Consider the following 12,783-nt stretch of genomic DNA (forward strand, 5'->3'; position numbering starts at 1 on the left):
AGCTGTTTCCAGACTTCAGTACTGAGAAGCTCCGAGGTTTTTTTCCCAGAAATCACGATGTGCCACCATTAACCTCTACATTAGTGCCTCGCCTCCCATGGTCTTGCAAGGCACCATAGGTCCTTCTGAGAGGTGAGAAGCAGCTATAGATCCATGCTTCCCACCACCCCATCCACGTCCAGACCCAGACACGTGCCGCGCTTCCAACTCCTCACTCCCCATACCTTGAAGTGGAACCAGGACTTGCTTAACGTGTCACCCGCCACCGAGGGACACGGGGACACCCACCCAACAGCAGATCTCACACATCGCCTCTGTCCCTGAGTGTGTCATGATGGCTGCTTAGGGGCCTGCAGCGCCGGGGTCACCCCCCAACGCACCCTTGGGGCCTGCGGTGGCGGGGTCCCCCCCAACGCACCCAGGGTGCGTTGGGGGGGACCCCACCACCGCAGGCCCCCGGGGGACACGTCGGTGAGGCCGCCGGGGCGACGCCTCATCGCCCCACGCCGCCATTTCGCGCCCCGACGTCTCAGCCGCCCTGACAGGGCGGGTGGGCCGGCGGTGTGTCCCCCCCCACACCTTCCCCGCCGCCGCCTGACGTCACGGCGCCCACCTGACACCGTGACAGCGGCGGAGACGTGACGCCAAGCCGGTGACAACGCGGCAGGACCCCTCCCCTCGCCTCGCCTCAGTGCCCGGTGGCCGACATACCCTGCTCGGCGGCGGACGCTGCCATCCTGCTGCTGCTGCCTCCTCCGCCGCCTCCGCCTCCTCCCCTCGGTCCGCAAGCTGATGCAACAGCGTGCCCGGAAAGCGTCGCCCCGCCCCGCCCCGCCCGCTTCTACGTTACTTCCGACGGGCGCCCCGCGTCACCACGGCAACGGGTGAGCACCGCCCCCAGCCCCCCCGACACACACACCTCCTTCCCGCCCAGCGGGCGGCCGTCGCGCGGCCGGGCTCCCCTCAGGAGCGGACGTTGGGCGGATGTCGCGCGGCCGGGCTCCCCTCAGGAGCGGACGTTGGGCGGCCGTCGCGCGGCCGGGCTCCCCTCAGGAGCGGACTCAGGGAGTTCACCACAGCCAGGGCAGCCCCAAAACCAGCCGGTAACGGGTTCACCCTCCCTCAGAGAAAGTCCCACGAGTCACAACCCCAGCTTCTGGCTCGACCAGGCTTTTATTACTGCATTTCAAACATAAACAGTTCTGAGCATAATGATACAAACCAAAATACAATCGTTTCAGAAACCAAAGCATTGCGATCCTTTTCAAAAACAGCGGCAGCCTCTCCGTTCCCACCGTCCAGGCCCATACGGCACAGTCCTGCCTCACAGGAAGGGAAGCACGAGCTACAGCTCCTCGCACTCAAGCTGGCATCCGGCGCCTGAGTTTAATATCATATAACTCAAAAGACCTTAGTGAATATCACAACCGGAGTCTGTGTTAACACCGACGGCGTTAAATCACTTCCAGCTCTCCACGTGAAGGCGAGGAGGGTATCAAGATACAAAATGCCATCATTTTCACTAGCAGTTTGTCGATGTCCTCATTTACAGGAAGTTTGTAGCCATATATATGTACACAGGAGCATTTCTGAAGTTCATCATAAACATTAATCTGTAACTTCTACTTTACTAATAATGTTATTACTTTTTAAAGTGTTCAATATGTTATCATAAGCCTTCTTATCTAGATGCTTTAACTCATCCAGTAACTTAATAATAGATTGTTTCTCTCCCAGTGAGTTTCTCCAGGTGAGAAGCATCTGATAAGATTGCTCTTCTATATCATTAGGAAAGTCATAAATAATTTTAACAATCTCATTTTCCTGCAGATGAGTTCTCATAAGCTGCTTCCACTTTTTCGGCGGTACTTCCTTTATAAAGGCCAAAAAGCTATCTCTCAGTTCTGAAAGAACAAACACACAACACATATCAGCTTAGGTTCTAAAATACAGATTTTTTTTTTTTTTTTTCATAGCTACCTTACATGTTTTCCCATTAATTTTCAGCCAATACATGCACAGACCAAACAGCAGCAGCAAGGCCAGGTTTGGCACCTGAGAAGCAGCAGGACAAATAGGTTTCCTACTCAGTGATCTTGAAAGAAGCTAAAGGTACCAGTCTACATACCTTAAAAGTAGTCTCTTAAGATGAGACACCATTCAGTAAAGGTGATTTTTAGGAAGGTTTCATTCGCCTGCATGTCTTCAGTTAAGCTTAATAGGGCTACTCAACAGCCGACTTTAACCACTCACTATGCTACTGGTATAGGTTTGCCATGCCAAGAACAGCATGAGCAAAACCTGTTGCTTGGTCATCCAGCACTTCAACTTGCTGGGTACAGGCAGATGTCTGGGCATTCGATGTGGTCTTCCATGAGGGTGTACATTTGACAGAAAGAGCTCCTGCTCTGACCTGTACTTCCCTCATTAAGGCAGAGTACACTGCTGCAATGCAAACTTCTTTAAAACATATAAAACCAAATTGTCTCATTCTTATTCTTAAAAGCATGACTGCATTACACCCCTGTGCAGAAAAGCCATGCTTTAAAGTGGAACAATTCACCACAGGGATTACAACTTCTCTCAAATGTAGCAATAATCCTGTTTCAGCGTATTTTACAATAAACTGAAAGCCTTTTAGCTCTAAGCAATATTAATTAGCCTCCCCTACACTATTCCTTAAGTAGACTAAAGTCAACAGGAAAAAAATTCCAATTACTGCCAATTCATGGAAAACTTACCTTTTTGAGAGAGATCTTTAACAATTATTCGATATCTTCGTTTTTGTACCTGTAATACAAAGTTGGATCATTACTCCAACGTATCAGAGGACTTCACTCGATTATTCCTGAGCTACTTAATAACCTGCTTCTGCGGCACACACACCAATAAGGGGGAGAGGGGGCAGGTTTCACAGCAGAGGTGAAAGTATTTGAGTAAAGAAAATTGCATACTGAAACAGCCATGCTACCAGTTCCAAAGTGAAGCAACAAGGCAACACATTTGCTGCCATCGCAAAAGAATAGCCTCTGTGTAAATATCGAACACGGAGATGAAGGAGGCAGAGCAGATTAAAGTTTGCTTTCCCAAGATATCACTTCCTATACTTTTATCACATCTTTAAGGCAAAGTCTCCTCTTCCCTATTGTTCTGCCTGAAAACAACATCTATCACTCAAAAACCAGTTAAGAAATCAACTGAAATTACACGTCTATCAGAGAAAATATACTGATAATTTCACACGTGCACTTACCGTACGATTTGGTGGTATCCTATCACTTGGTACATTAGACGGGGCATTCTGACGACAAGCAACGTTCTGCCCAGTTTTCGCTGCTAGTGAATACTCTGCGATCCTCCTCCAGTACCTTTCCATGTGGCGCTTCCAGCCCCTGGGCAGGACGGTGCCCCGCTCAGAAAGTGCAACACTGTTTTCCTCTGGTGAGGGGTTTTTTACTTCCAAGTTAACATTGATTTGCACTTGGCCCTCCGGGTTCTCACCAGAGTTCTCATCCTCTGGGTTTTCTGCGTTATTTGCAGGTGTCCCCACTTCTGGTGAAATGAGGCTTTTACTACTGCCCTCAGGGTTCTGTAAAGAATAAGAACGTATTTTAAGAGATCTTTCATACACAGGCCTTCAAGGACAGTCTGGAGGAAGAAAACATAACTCTTGAAGTCACCAGATACCAGAACTACTAATTTGGCAAAGTTACAAACATGCAAAAGTAACAGCCTTTATAGACTTGGACTTTAAATGGTTTCCGAGCCTAAACTCTCCACTTTGCTGACTGCTCCGCTCCCACTCAACTGTGGAGTGAGGCTCACAGGCTACCTCCATAACAAACGCAGGAAACTCTTCCTATGTTTTCACTGGCGAGTATTGCTGCTTGCTCCTCTCTGGGTATGGAAGGTATACACCCCTCTTGAGGCAGGTGGAAAATAATTGCCTTGCTGCACCTGAGCTGACTTAACAGCAACAGGGGCCTCAAACCTATCCTTCTATCAAGGCTGATGCTCTCACAGCTTTTGCCAAGCTGATATTAGCATATTAGCTCCATGTAAATGCACTAGCTTGGGCTTTTTTTGGCTAAATTAGTTCTTCTGGTAGATTCGCAAATTAGAATCAGTTGAACGAAGCCAGTGAGCACCAGCGCACATTGCACAGCTTTTGCAAGGGGACAAAGAGGGAAGCAAATGAGAAGGGCTGCATCATTTTTAGCATTGTCAATACACTAAACAAGCATATGCCAGGAAGTATAGCACCAACTCATCAAGACCAGTACAAGTACAAAGTAGACCAGCATCTATCTTGCATATCAGCTAGTCCTAAAAATTGAAAGTTTTAGAATTTTTATTTTTAAAGGTGGGAAATGAGGGTGAGGAGTGACTGTTTTTCCAGTGAGACTTGTGTACAGCTCCCCCATAAACGTAAGCCAGTGTGATTTCTGTTTGCACAAGGGCAGTGACCCACATTACACCACCACATGACGAACTTGCATAAGCAGGGATGTGAGGGGAACCGCCCCACACATCACACATGTACTTGTACATCATCCTCATTGAATCCACTTTTTCTTTAAGCGTGCAAACAGGTTAAACAAGTTGACTCCATTTATACAGAATAGTTCTTAAATAGGTAACTGAGCAACTGAAGGTACACAGCATAGCTCACTTAGAGCTGCTGCTCCATTTCAGAATGAAATAAAGTATCAGCTTGTTGATTTGGGGTTTGGTTTTTTTTTGTTGTTTGTTTGTTACAGCAGTATTAAATTCCAGGGTACTTTGCAAAGGACAGCATGTTGGTCTCAGGACTGCATCAGTGTAACTCTCCTCAGCAAATAAGCTTTTTGTTACTGTAGCACAGACACTCCAAAGGTGCAGACATTGCAACTCAAGTCTGTGGCAACTCTTACATCAGAGCTTGCATTATTCTACTACCATTTTATTCAAAATAAGAGTGTTGTATTTGCCTATTCCTATGCTACAGCATTTTCACCAGGTTTTCTGTCACGTTTCTTCATCAGCTTTTACGAATACATGAAGTGCTGCGAATCTGGCCAGGGCGTGCGGGGAGACACAACCCAAGAAAAACCCATGGGTGATTCACATATTGGAGCCACTTATGGACCTTAAAAAAGAGAAGAGTTTAAGGTGATGTTTTTAACAGATCTTTCAATTCTGTTTCTTCCATCTTCAAGTATTTGTGACATAATGAAGATGCATTTAATTACTTGAAATGTGTAACGAGTAAGATTACACAAGAGCTCATGCACCAGGTGAATAGCACGTGCATTGAGTTGGGGTCAAGAAAGGCAGCAGGGAGAAGGTGGTGCTGTACATGTGCTACGAGAGAAATCTGGATGCTTTTCTTAAACGCTCATCAAGACAAACATTTGTTCCACAGCTTGGCATTACGCACCATTAGCTATACTAGTGAAGACTGAGCTTATTTTTGCTTCACTGTGCTGCTAGGACCGTAGCATCTAGAGGAGCTAAAGGTACACTAGCTAAATGCAAGCTAGTCCTGTATTTATCTTGCAAAATGCTAGACTAGCAATAACCTTTGTAGTCTGAAACAGTAAGGTTCTGAAATAGTGTTTGACTACAACTACAGGAGGCCAGGGTGAATGTAGCTTTAGCGTGAAACATATGCCAGCAGCCAGCCTTAGCTTGGTAAGCCCCTTTTTGAGGGGTGTACTTCTGAACTAGTATGCTCTGAGCCCTGAACCCCTCGTCACATGGGACTAGCCAGGGCCAAGAAGTTAGACTGCCAGGTCCTGGTCTGCAGCTTATGACAAGAGCCCAAAGGCAGGAAGACTGTCACTTTGCTGGATGAGGAGGAGTAAGTCTTATGAATAAACATTGTAGTCAAAATGCAAGGAAAGCTAGACCACTACTATGTAGGGAAACAATAGCTGATGTTGCCTGGGGAATCCACACATGAAGCGGCAAAGAACTAATTGGATCAAGGCATCACTTGGAGACAGTTTGAAGTGAAAGCTTGCACTTAGCCTAATTTTTTTTCCCCGCTTTCAAAACATACTGGCCACAGGCTTTGGACTGTTTCCAAGGGAAGTACTGGAAAGGCCAACTGCAGTGGACACATGCAGCTAATGAACACATCAGGCCCTTGCTAACATCTGGCCCTGTATGAATCACAACTTGTTGCATCACAGGAACGCATCCTACCAGAGGTCTACAGTGAGACAAAAATTGAGAGCTGCGTATCAGGTACAATTAAGCAGTGCACAAGTAAGCTGCAGAAAGCTGAGATGAAATGCTTGATCCATCATATACTTACCAGACCTTTCTCTGCATCTTTATCAAGTGAAGCACCTGGAAAACAAGATACGTCCAAGAAAATTTTAGGAATTGCAGCAATTTAAACATAGCTGAATTATCACAAGATTTATACGCAGTAGATACATTTGTAACACAAATCAAAGCTCTAATACAAGCCATTTAGCTTCCTTGACCCATTACACATTTCATGAGAGAACTACCCTTAGCTTCCACCAACACTGTGCCTTCATACAGAGGCTGAAGAGTCCCACTTTAAAGTACAGACCACAAGATGCGGTTTGGCTTTTAAGCCACTCTTTCAACCTCCCCCCTTACAGCTTACGCTTCTTAGCGTTTTTGTGGGCTACTGCAATGCAAAAGAGAAGGCAGAAGTTGTCTTTACACTATTTCAACAAAATTAACATTCAAAATTTGGAATCATTTTCAACATTATTCTAACTAAACTAGTTGCAAAACCACTTTAATATGCAGTATTGGAAAGAAAAGTTTCTCAGGAAAACATCTCCATTTCCACTAAAAAAATAAAATTAATTCACACAGGACTTATCAACCTAGCATTTGGGTTAAGGGCAACAATTTGTAGAAAAAAAATCACCACAGCCAAACACAGTGAATGAAAGTAGTTAATGATCTAATTAGTTGCTACTTCTTGCCCCATGTGAGCTCACACACAGATTTTTCTCACTGCCAATACAATGCGAGTAGATAGGAAAAGTCCTTTTAAGGACCTTAGGTTAATCTTACTTCGAAGCAAAGGCATCTAGGCAAAATAAGAAAGCTCACAGTTAAAGTTTATGCATTTTGTTTACTGAACAAAACAAGTCTCCGTTATCCAGGAGTTACTCAGTTGAATCCCACACTAAATGATCTAGAGCTTAAACAGGTCCCCTATAAGGTAACACAAAAACCAGGGATAGCCTTAGTGCTTGTTTTGCCTAGTTCTGGAAAGCTCATGGATAGTAATCAAGCAGTTAGTTACCTTTATCACTCTTCAGCTTTCTAAATACAACGAACAGCAACAAAACAACCACCACAAGAATAACCGCAATAATCCAAGCAAAAGCTGTGCTTCCTGCAAAGCAAAAAGGAATAAAATTAGTACTGAAGCAGTCTCCAAACAAGATATTCTGAAGCACAAGTCTTCCCTGCTGTCCTAGAGAACAACCTAAGCTCAGCACCAGTACAGTGACCCAGCTAGCTTGTCCTGGAAAAGGCACTGCGACTGTCAGCTGACCTGAATGTGCACATACTTACTCCCACTGCACATCATTATCCCAAAGGCAGCAGGAGATTCTCTACACAGCTGCAATACAAGTTCCAAAAGGCTTTCTGTAGCAAAAGGGGGAAACAAGTATGCAAAGGTGACAGCGAGCTTCAGGTGCTGTAATGTTGGTATTGACAGTTCCTTCTTTCTCTAGTCTGGCAGAAGTTATCTACCAGCAGAAGACAAAGCCACCCCATACACAGCTTTTCAGACACAGAAAACACGAAAGAAGTCTTTGCATTATCCGTAACTTTCAACAGTGTCACTGTTGCATCTTTGAAAACCCTGGCAATACATATAGCTTGCCACCAAGTGACATCTAAGATGGTTTGTCACTCCAACACCTTTGAGAACTTGTCTCTAGCAAGTAATTCCCAGACCAAAATACAGCAGCTCTTGAACATGTTATGGTAGTTCAAACCACTGTCCTACAGACTGCTCTGGTGTCATTAGCCTGAAACCTCACACCCAACAGACTAAGCCGAGTGATACGTCTGTCCCAGACCTTGATCGGGCGAGCCACATCCTAGGTCCATAGTAGCATTGCAATTCTGGACAATTTCTTTCCCGTCCGGACACCTGAAGTGGATGGCAACACAGGGTTGTATCAACATTTCCAGAGCAATATGCAGCTTTGCCCAGGCCTGACTTTTTTTCAGGCAGAGCTTAGAGATGTGAACAGAACATGCATAAACAGATAACTTTGTTAAAGTGCACCTTTAAACAACCCAAGATAAGACTACAAGATTAAATAGAAGCAAAGCAGATAAAGCTCATGTATGTTAGCCTTTAAGTGGTAGGGGGGGGAAAAAAAACCAAACAGAGAGAAGACGCATTATTCATGCACAGTTAGTTTCCTTCAACAGGTGGTTCTACCTCCCAAAATTTTAGACTGGCTGCTGCAAAGCTCATTCAGGTGTGTACATGGGGAAGTAGTAATCTGAAGACATGAAAAGTGTAAGCTTACAACCATAAGCAACAAGCACAACAATACCAAAATCCGTATCTTTCTAGGTCTCAATCTCACGTATTTTGACACCTAAAAATCAAAATGCATGAATAATGCCATTTGGCTTCAGGGCAGTTATTTACAGCCTGTTGTGTTATATATTGCCACAGATTGAGACACAGCTCTAACATTCCCTAGAAGGAAAACAGTCGCTTATACTCATTATCAAACTTACGTTGTACTGCATCTCTGACATATTTCACAGCCCTCGGCAGGGCAGAAATACCCTTGTTTGCATTGGCATTCAGTGTCATGCGTTACAGTGCAGGGTCTCAAAGTTATCTGATCTAAAAATAAAATACAAGTTACAAAGTAAATATAAAAGTTGTGACTCTCTACAGCTGTGCAAAAAGTTATACTCGGGCCATAAAGGCAACTTATTCATAAATTCAATATTGTCAATGACTGGAAGTGCAGAAGAGCCACAGGACCAGACTTTCCACATTAAAGAAGGGGAAAGGGGTTAAGGTTCCATCAAAACTGTTCTTGGTACCATCTTTGCACTGTCTGCAAGACAAGCATTCTTCCAAGCCGTTCTCATGGGCAGTATAACCCTCTCCTTCCGTGCAAGGGATACATTTTCCTCTCAAGTGGGGAGCACTGCAGTGCTGAGCAACGTAAGTACCTGTGGAAGAGGAGAAGCGGCAGCAGTCTCAAGGGATCATTTAACAGGCTGAGGACTATAACAGGATGTTACAACACAAAGCCATTTTTGGTGAAAGTTCAACCCCTCCTCGCAAGTGAGCGGTGTGCCACGTGAACCGAGTGTCACAGCAGGCACGTTCGTAGCTTGCCACTCCGACAGGGAGCAAGCGCTAAATGAGGCACCCAGCCAGGCCTCTGCCAGGACACACAAGGACGACTCACTGCGGCAGCTCGGAGTCACCCGTGCAGCCAGCATCATCTCCTCTGAAGGGGCATGGCAGGAACAGGGAGAATTTCTCATAACAACCTGTCTTCTCCTTTGAATTATCTCCAAAAACATCTGAGCGCCCTTCAATACTATCTAAGGGTAGGGTGCTGCTTGGCACAAAGCTTGTTAACTCTGCACACATTGAGCAAGGAGGGGAGAGCAAAGGCAAACTGAAGTTTTACCTACACATACAGAAATATCAGAATTCCCCTAGGCCCCGTTCTTTGTGCTAGGTTTGTTTGGTTGGTTTTTTTTTAATTAACAAAACCACCACCCAGCTTCGAACACTTCATCCTCAACAGCAGACAGAGGTTTCCTGGCTTGCTGCCAAGGCAGCTCTCCCAGTCACCACCTCTTGCGCAAGGGACTCTCGCTTCAAAATGGAGCCAGGCCTTGGCAGCACTGAGAAGCCCCCACAGCACCAGCTTGGCTTACGCTTCCACCGGATGCAACGCAAAAAAAAACCCACAAGCCAGTAGTGACGCAGTCATCTCCACGAGGAAAAAAACATGGCCGTTATCAGCTATAACTGCCTGAAGTCTTACCTGCTGGACAAGATAGGCAGCAGTGACCTTCGTGTAGGTATTCTCCCTCCCCGCAGTCCTCTGCTCCGGTTCCAGGCATTATCAGCACAGTAACCTACAGCAGAGACAGACAGGTGTTCGGGTGATTCATCCTCCCAGGACACGATAACCATCGCGGGGAGATGTTCCCATAAAGACTTGAAAACACATTCAGAAGTTTATGGGAAGCCACAAAGGAAACACAAACTAATTTCTGCTAAGTGTGCTGCTCACAGGGGTAATTACAATCACAGAGCTGGGGTTAGAGCAGCACCCTGCAGCGGCTGACGGGTTTGAGGCAACTATTACCCCAGATTCTCGCCTCCGTTTTAAAATTCTATTCTCTTTTTACTAATTTATTGCAATTGAACTTTGGAGGCCGAGGTTTCTGCCTTGATCAAGGGATTCCTTTCACCCTTCTCCCATCTTTTTAATACAGGAGGGTCAGTGTTAGTCTTTCTCCAGCAAAATGGAGGAAACGCCCCAGAAACCTCATCCAACATTTCTCGCTGGCTCCGTAACCTTCATCAGAAGGCAAGTAGTTGAGTCATTAACAAAAATAGCTTACTGTAGCCACAGGATCATTGCGGTTTTTTTTGGTTTGTTTATTTTTTCAAGAAACGCGCGGGATGCGCGGGGCTCGGCAAGCCTCGCGGGGCGAGGAGCAGCTGCCCAGCCCCAGCCGCGGGCGGCCGGGTGCTTCGCGAGGGGCCGAGCCGGGAGCCCGCGCGCCGCCGGTGTCGCGCCGCCGAGGTACGTCCCTCACGGGAGCACACGCGCCAGAGAAAGTGCCGAAGCAGAGGCAGGAGGAGGGGAGGGGAAGGGACGGGGCGGCCGCGGAGCTCCCCGTCGCTCGCTGCCGATTTCTAAACTGAAACCGACGCTCCCCAGCTCCCGCAGCTCCGCTCTTTCAACTCTCTCCCCGGGGGACTGAAAGCTTTCCCCATAATCGCGTAGCTGAGAAAACCACCAATTTCACAATTAGATAACGTGAGGAGTACTAAAGAGCTCGCGCCTGACTTTGGTAATTTTCTTTTTCCCGAGGAGAGAAGGAAAGGCTGGGTTCACCCCCACGACAGCTGCGCTTCCTTATCCTTTCTAGGTTTAAGGGAGCTCCATTGATTCGGGATTCCCGAAACTTCAGACAACACGAAAAAAAAGTTCAGTGAAGTTACTAAAGTCTCTTGAGGAAAAGGACTATAGAAAACCCCGTTAGGTTCCTCCACGCGGGACACGAAGGAAGACCTTTTTTCCCTTCCTCTCAAAAGGGGGGATCTGGGGGCTGGCTGCGGCCAGGTGCCAGCCTCCACTCGCCGCGAGCAGGTGGAGGAGGAGGCCCTGCCCACGAACGGCGGCCCCGGCCAGAGAGGTCCCGTCCCGTCCCGTCCCGTCCCGTCCCGTCCCGTCCCGTCCCGTCCCGTCCCGTCCCGTCCCGTCCCCGACACCCACCAGCAGCAGCAGACCCGCCACCGCTCCAGCTCCCATAGCGGCTCCCAGCACGACCACACTGCGCGCTCCGCTCTGCTCCTCTCGGCACTTCCGCAGGGCGGTGCCGCCGCTTTATCCGCCCCCCGGGGCAGGATGGGCCGCCCCGCCCCCGCCGCTCCGGGGCTTCGGAGCCCTCGAAGAGAAGTGGGAGAACCGGAGAGGTCGTGCCCCAGTAGCACGCTGCCCACCCGCTGGAGCCAAGAGGGACCACGTCGTATGTTAGGACGTGCCCTGGTACCGTGCTTTGCGCCTGTTAGGAGCGGGGGGAAAACTTATTGGGAAATGGGCCGATCCGTGTCTCTCCACGCAAAGCTCACGTGTTGTTCGCTGATCACGAAAAGGCGGGGCAAAGGATGGAAAGGGAATTTTTCCAAAACCACACAAACTGGGTGCATACCTGGGTTTTCTAAATCCCTAAAGGGGTTCTGAACTTTTCATGAGTTATTCCTCCTAGAGGAATAACGTTTCTGGCCACGATTTTCCTCAAGAATACCTTTCATCCTCTAGGTGCATGTAACTGGCATGTAGGAACACTCACCTCCAGATGTTGAAATTGGATTAAAATTAATGGCACAAGGATTTATAGATTGTTCCTTTTTGGATTACTTTTTAATTGCCTGCGGCAGCAGCAGTAAGTGTTGGAAACTCTTCCTCTGATGATGCATAGTTTACGTAGGTTAATAGTTTCTTTCATTGAACTGCTCCTCTCGTGGTAACAGCTTTTGTTTTATTTAACTGCAGTAACAAGTCCCAGTGAAATCCCTGTGGGCGCGTAGTTTGGTAAAATGGAAATGATCCAAAGAATTTCAGGCATTTGCTTTACAGCTACTGAAGGCTTCCTGTTCAGCACCGCTTCTCTTTGGTTCAGGTGGGCTTGGGAATTTTTTCTTTTTTTTTTAAAGTAGCTCTTTCTCAAACCCATAATACATTTGTACCCAAGAGATGTAAATGTCCCTACAAAAGAGGAGAGGCTCCTATCAGTAACTCCAATACGTGGTCCCACAGGGTGATGTGTGTGATGAGGACGGCTGTGCTGACAGGCCAGAGATGTGCTGACTTGCTGAAGCATTCAAAGGGAGATTTAGGCAGGAAATTAGCAGACGTGTTTGCACAGCAGTAGGAGCAAATTCTTCCAAGGTGCATATGGGACTTTGCATTGCCAGACAGGCACTATTGGTGGCTGGACATTCTTTCACAGGCAGAGGCCAGAGGCTTCCCATCTCACCGAGGTTTACACCACATG

The 12,783-nt window shown here is 47.1% G+C and overlaps 2 protein-coding genes across 6 annotated transcripts in view; both read right to left on the reverse strand.

Annotated features, from left to right (window-relative positions):
• Positions 1-837, reverse strand: part of CARS1 (cysteinyl-tRNA synthetase 1) — a 37,673-nt gene extending 36,836 nt beyond the window's left edge. For 2 of the 5 annotated variants that reach the window (XM_074585739.1, XM_074585740.1), the window contains exon 1: positions 712-837. In XM_074585739.1, the coding sequence (XP_074441840.1) occupies positions 712-736 (25 nt within the window). In that variant the 5' untranslated portion in view covers positions 737-837. Of the gene's footprint in view, positions 1-613 lie in introns of all 5 variants that reach the window. The other 3 variants (XM_074585736.1, XM_074585737.1, XM_074585741.1) reach the window with 2 other exon arrangements.
• Positions 838-1,154: 317 nt separating this feature from the next.
• On the reverse strand, positions 1,155-11,612 carry LOC141742726 (uncharacterized). Its single transcript, XM_074585742.1, has 10 exons — positions 11,502-11,612; positions 10,035-10,128; positions 9,070-9,201; positions 8,752-8,863; positions 8,073-8,146; positions 7,283-7,375; positions 6,302-6,336; positions 3,254-3,589; positions 2,742-2,790; positions 1,155-1,904 (listed from the first exon to the last, which is right to left on the reverse strand). The coding sequence occupies exons 1-10, from the start codon at positions 11,535-11,537 to the stop codon at positions 1,609-1,611; spliced, it is 1,257 nt and encodes a 418-aa protein (XP_074441843.1). The 5' UTR covers positions 11,538-11,612; the 3' UTR covers positions 1,155-1,608.
• Positions 11,613-12,783: the final 1,171 nt, after the last annotated feature.

Source organism: Larus michahellis, chromosome 4 (assembly GCF_964199755.1).
Source record: "Larus michahellis chromosome 4, bLarMic1.1, whole genome shotgun sequence".
Taxonomy (NCBI): Eukaryota; Metazoa; Chordata; class Aves; order Charadriiformes; family Laridae; genus Larus; species Larus michahellis.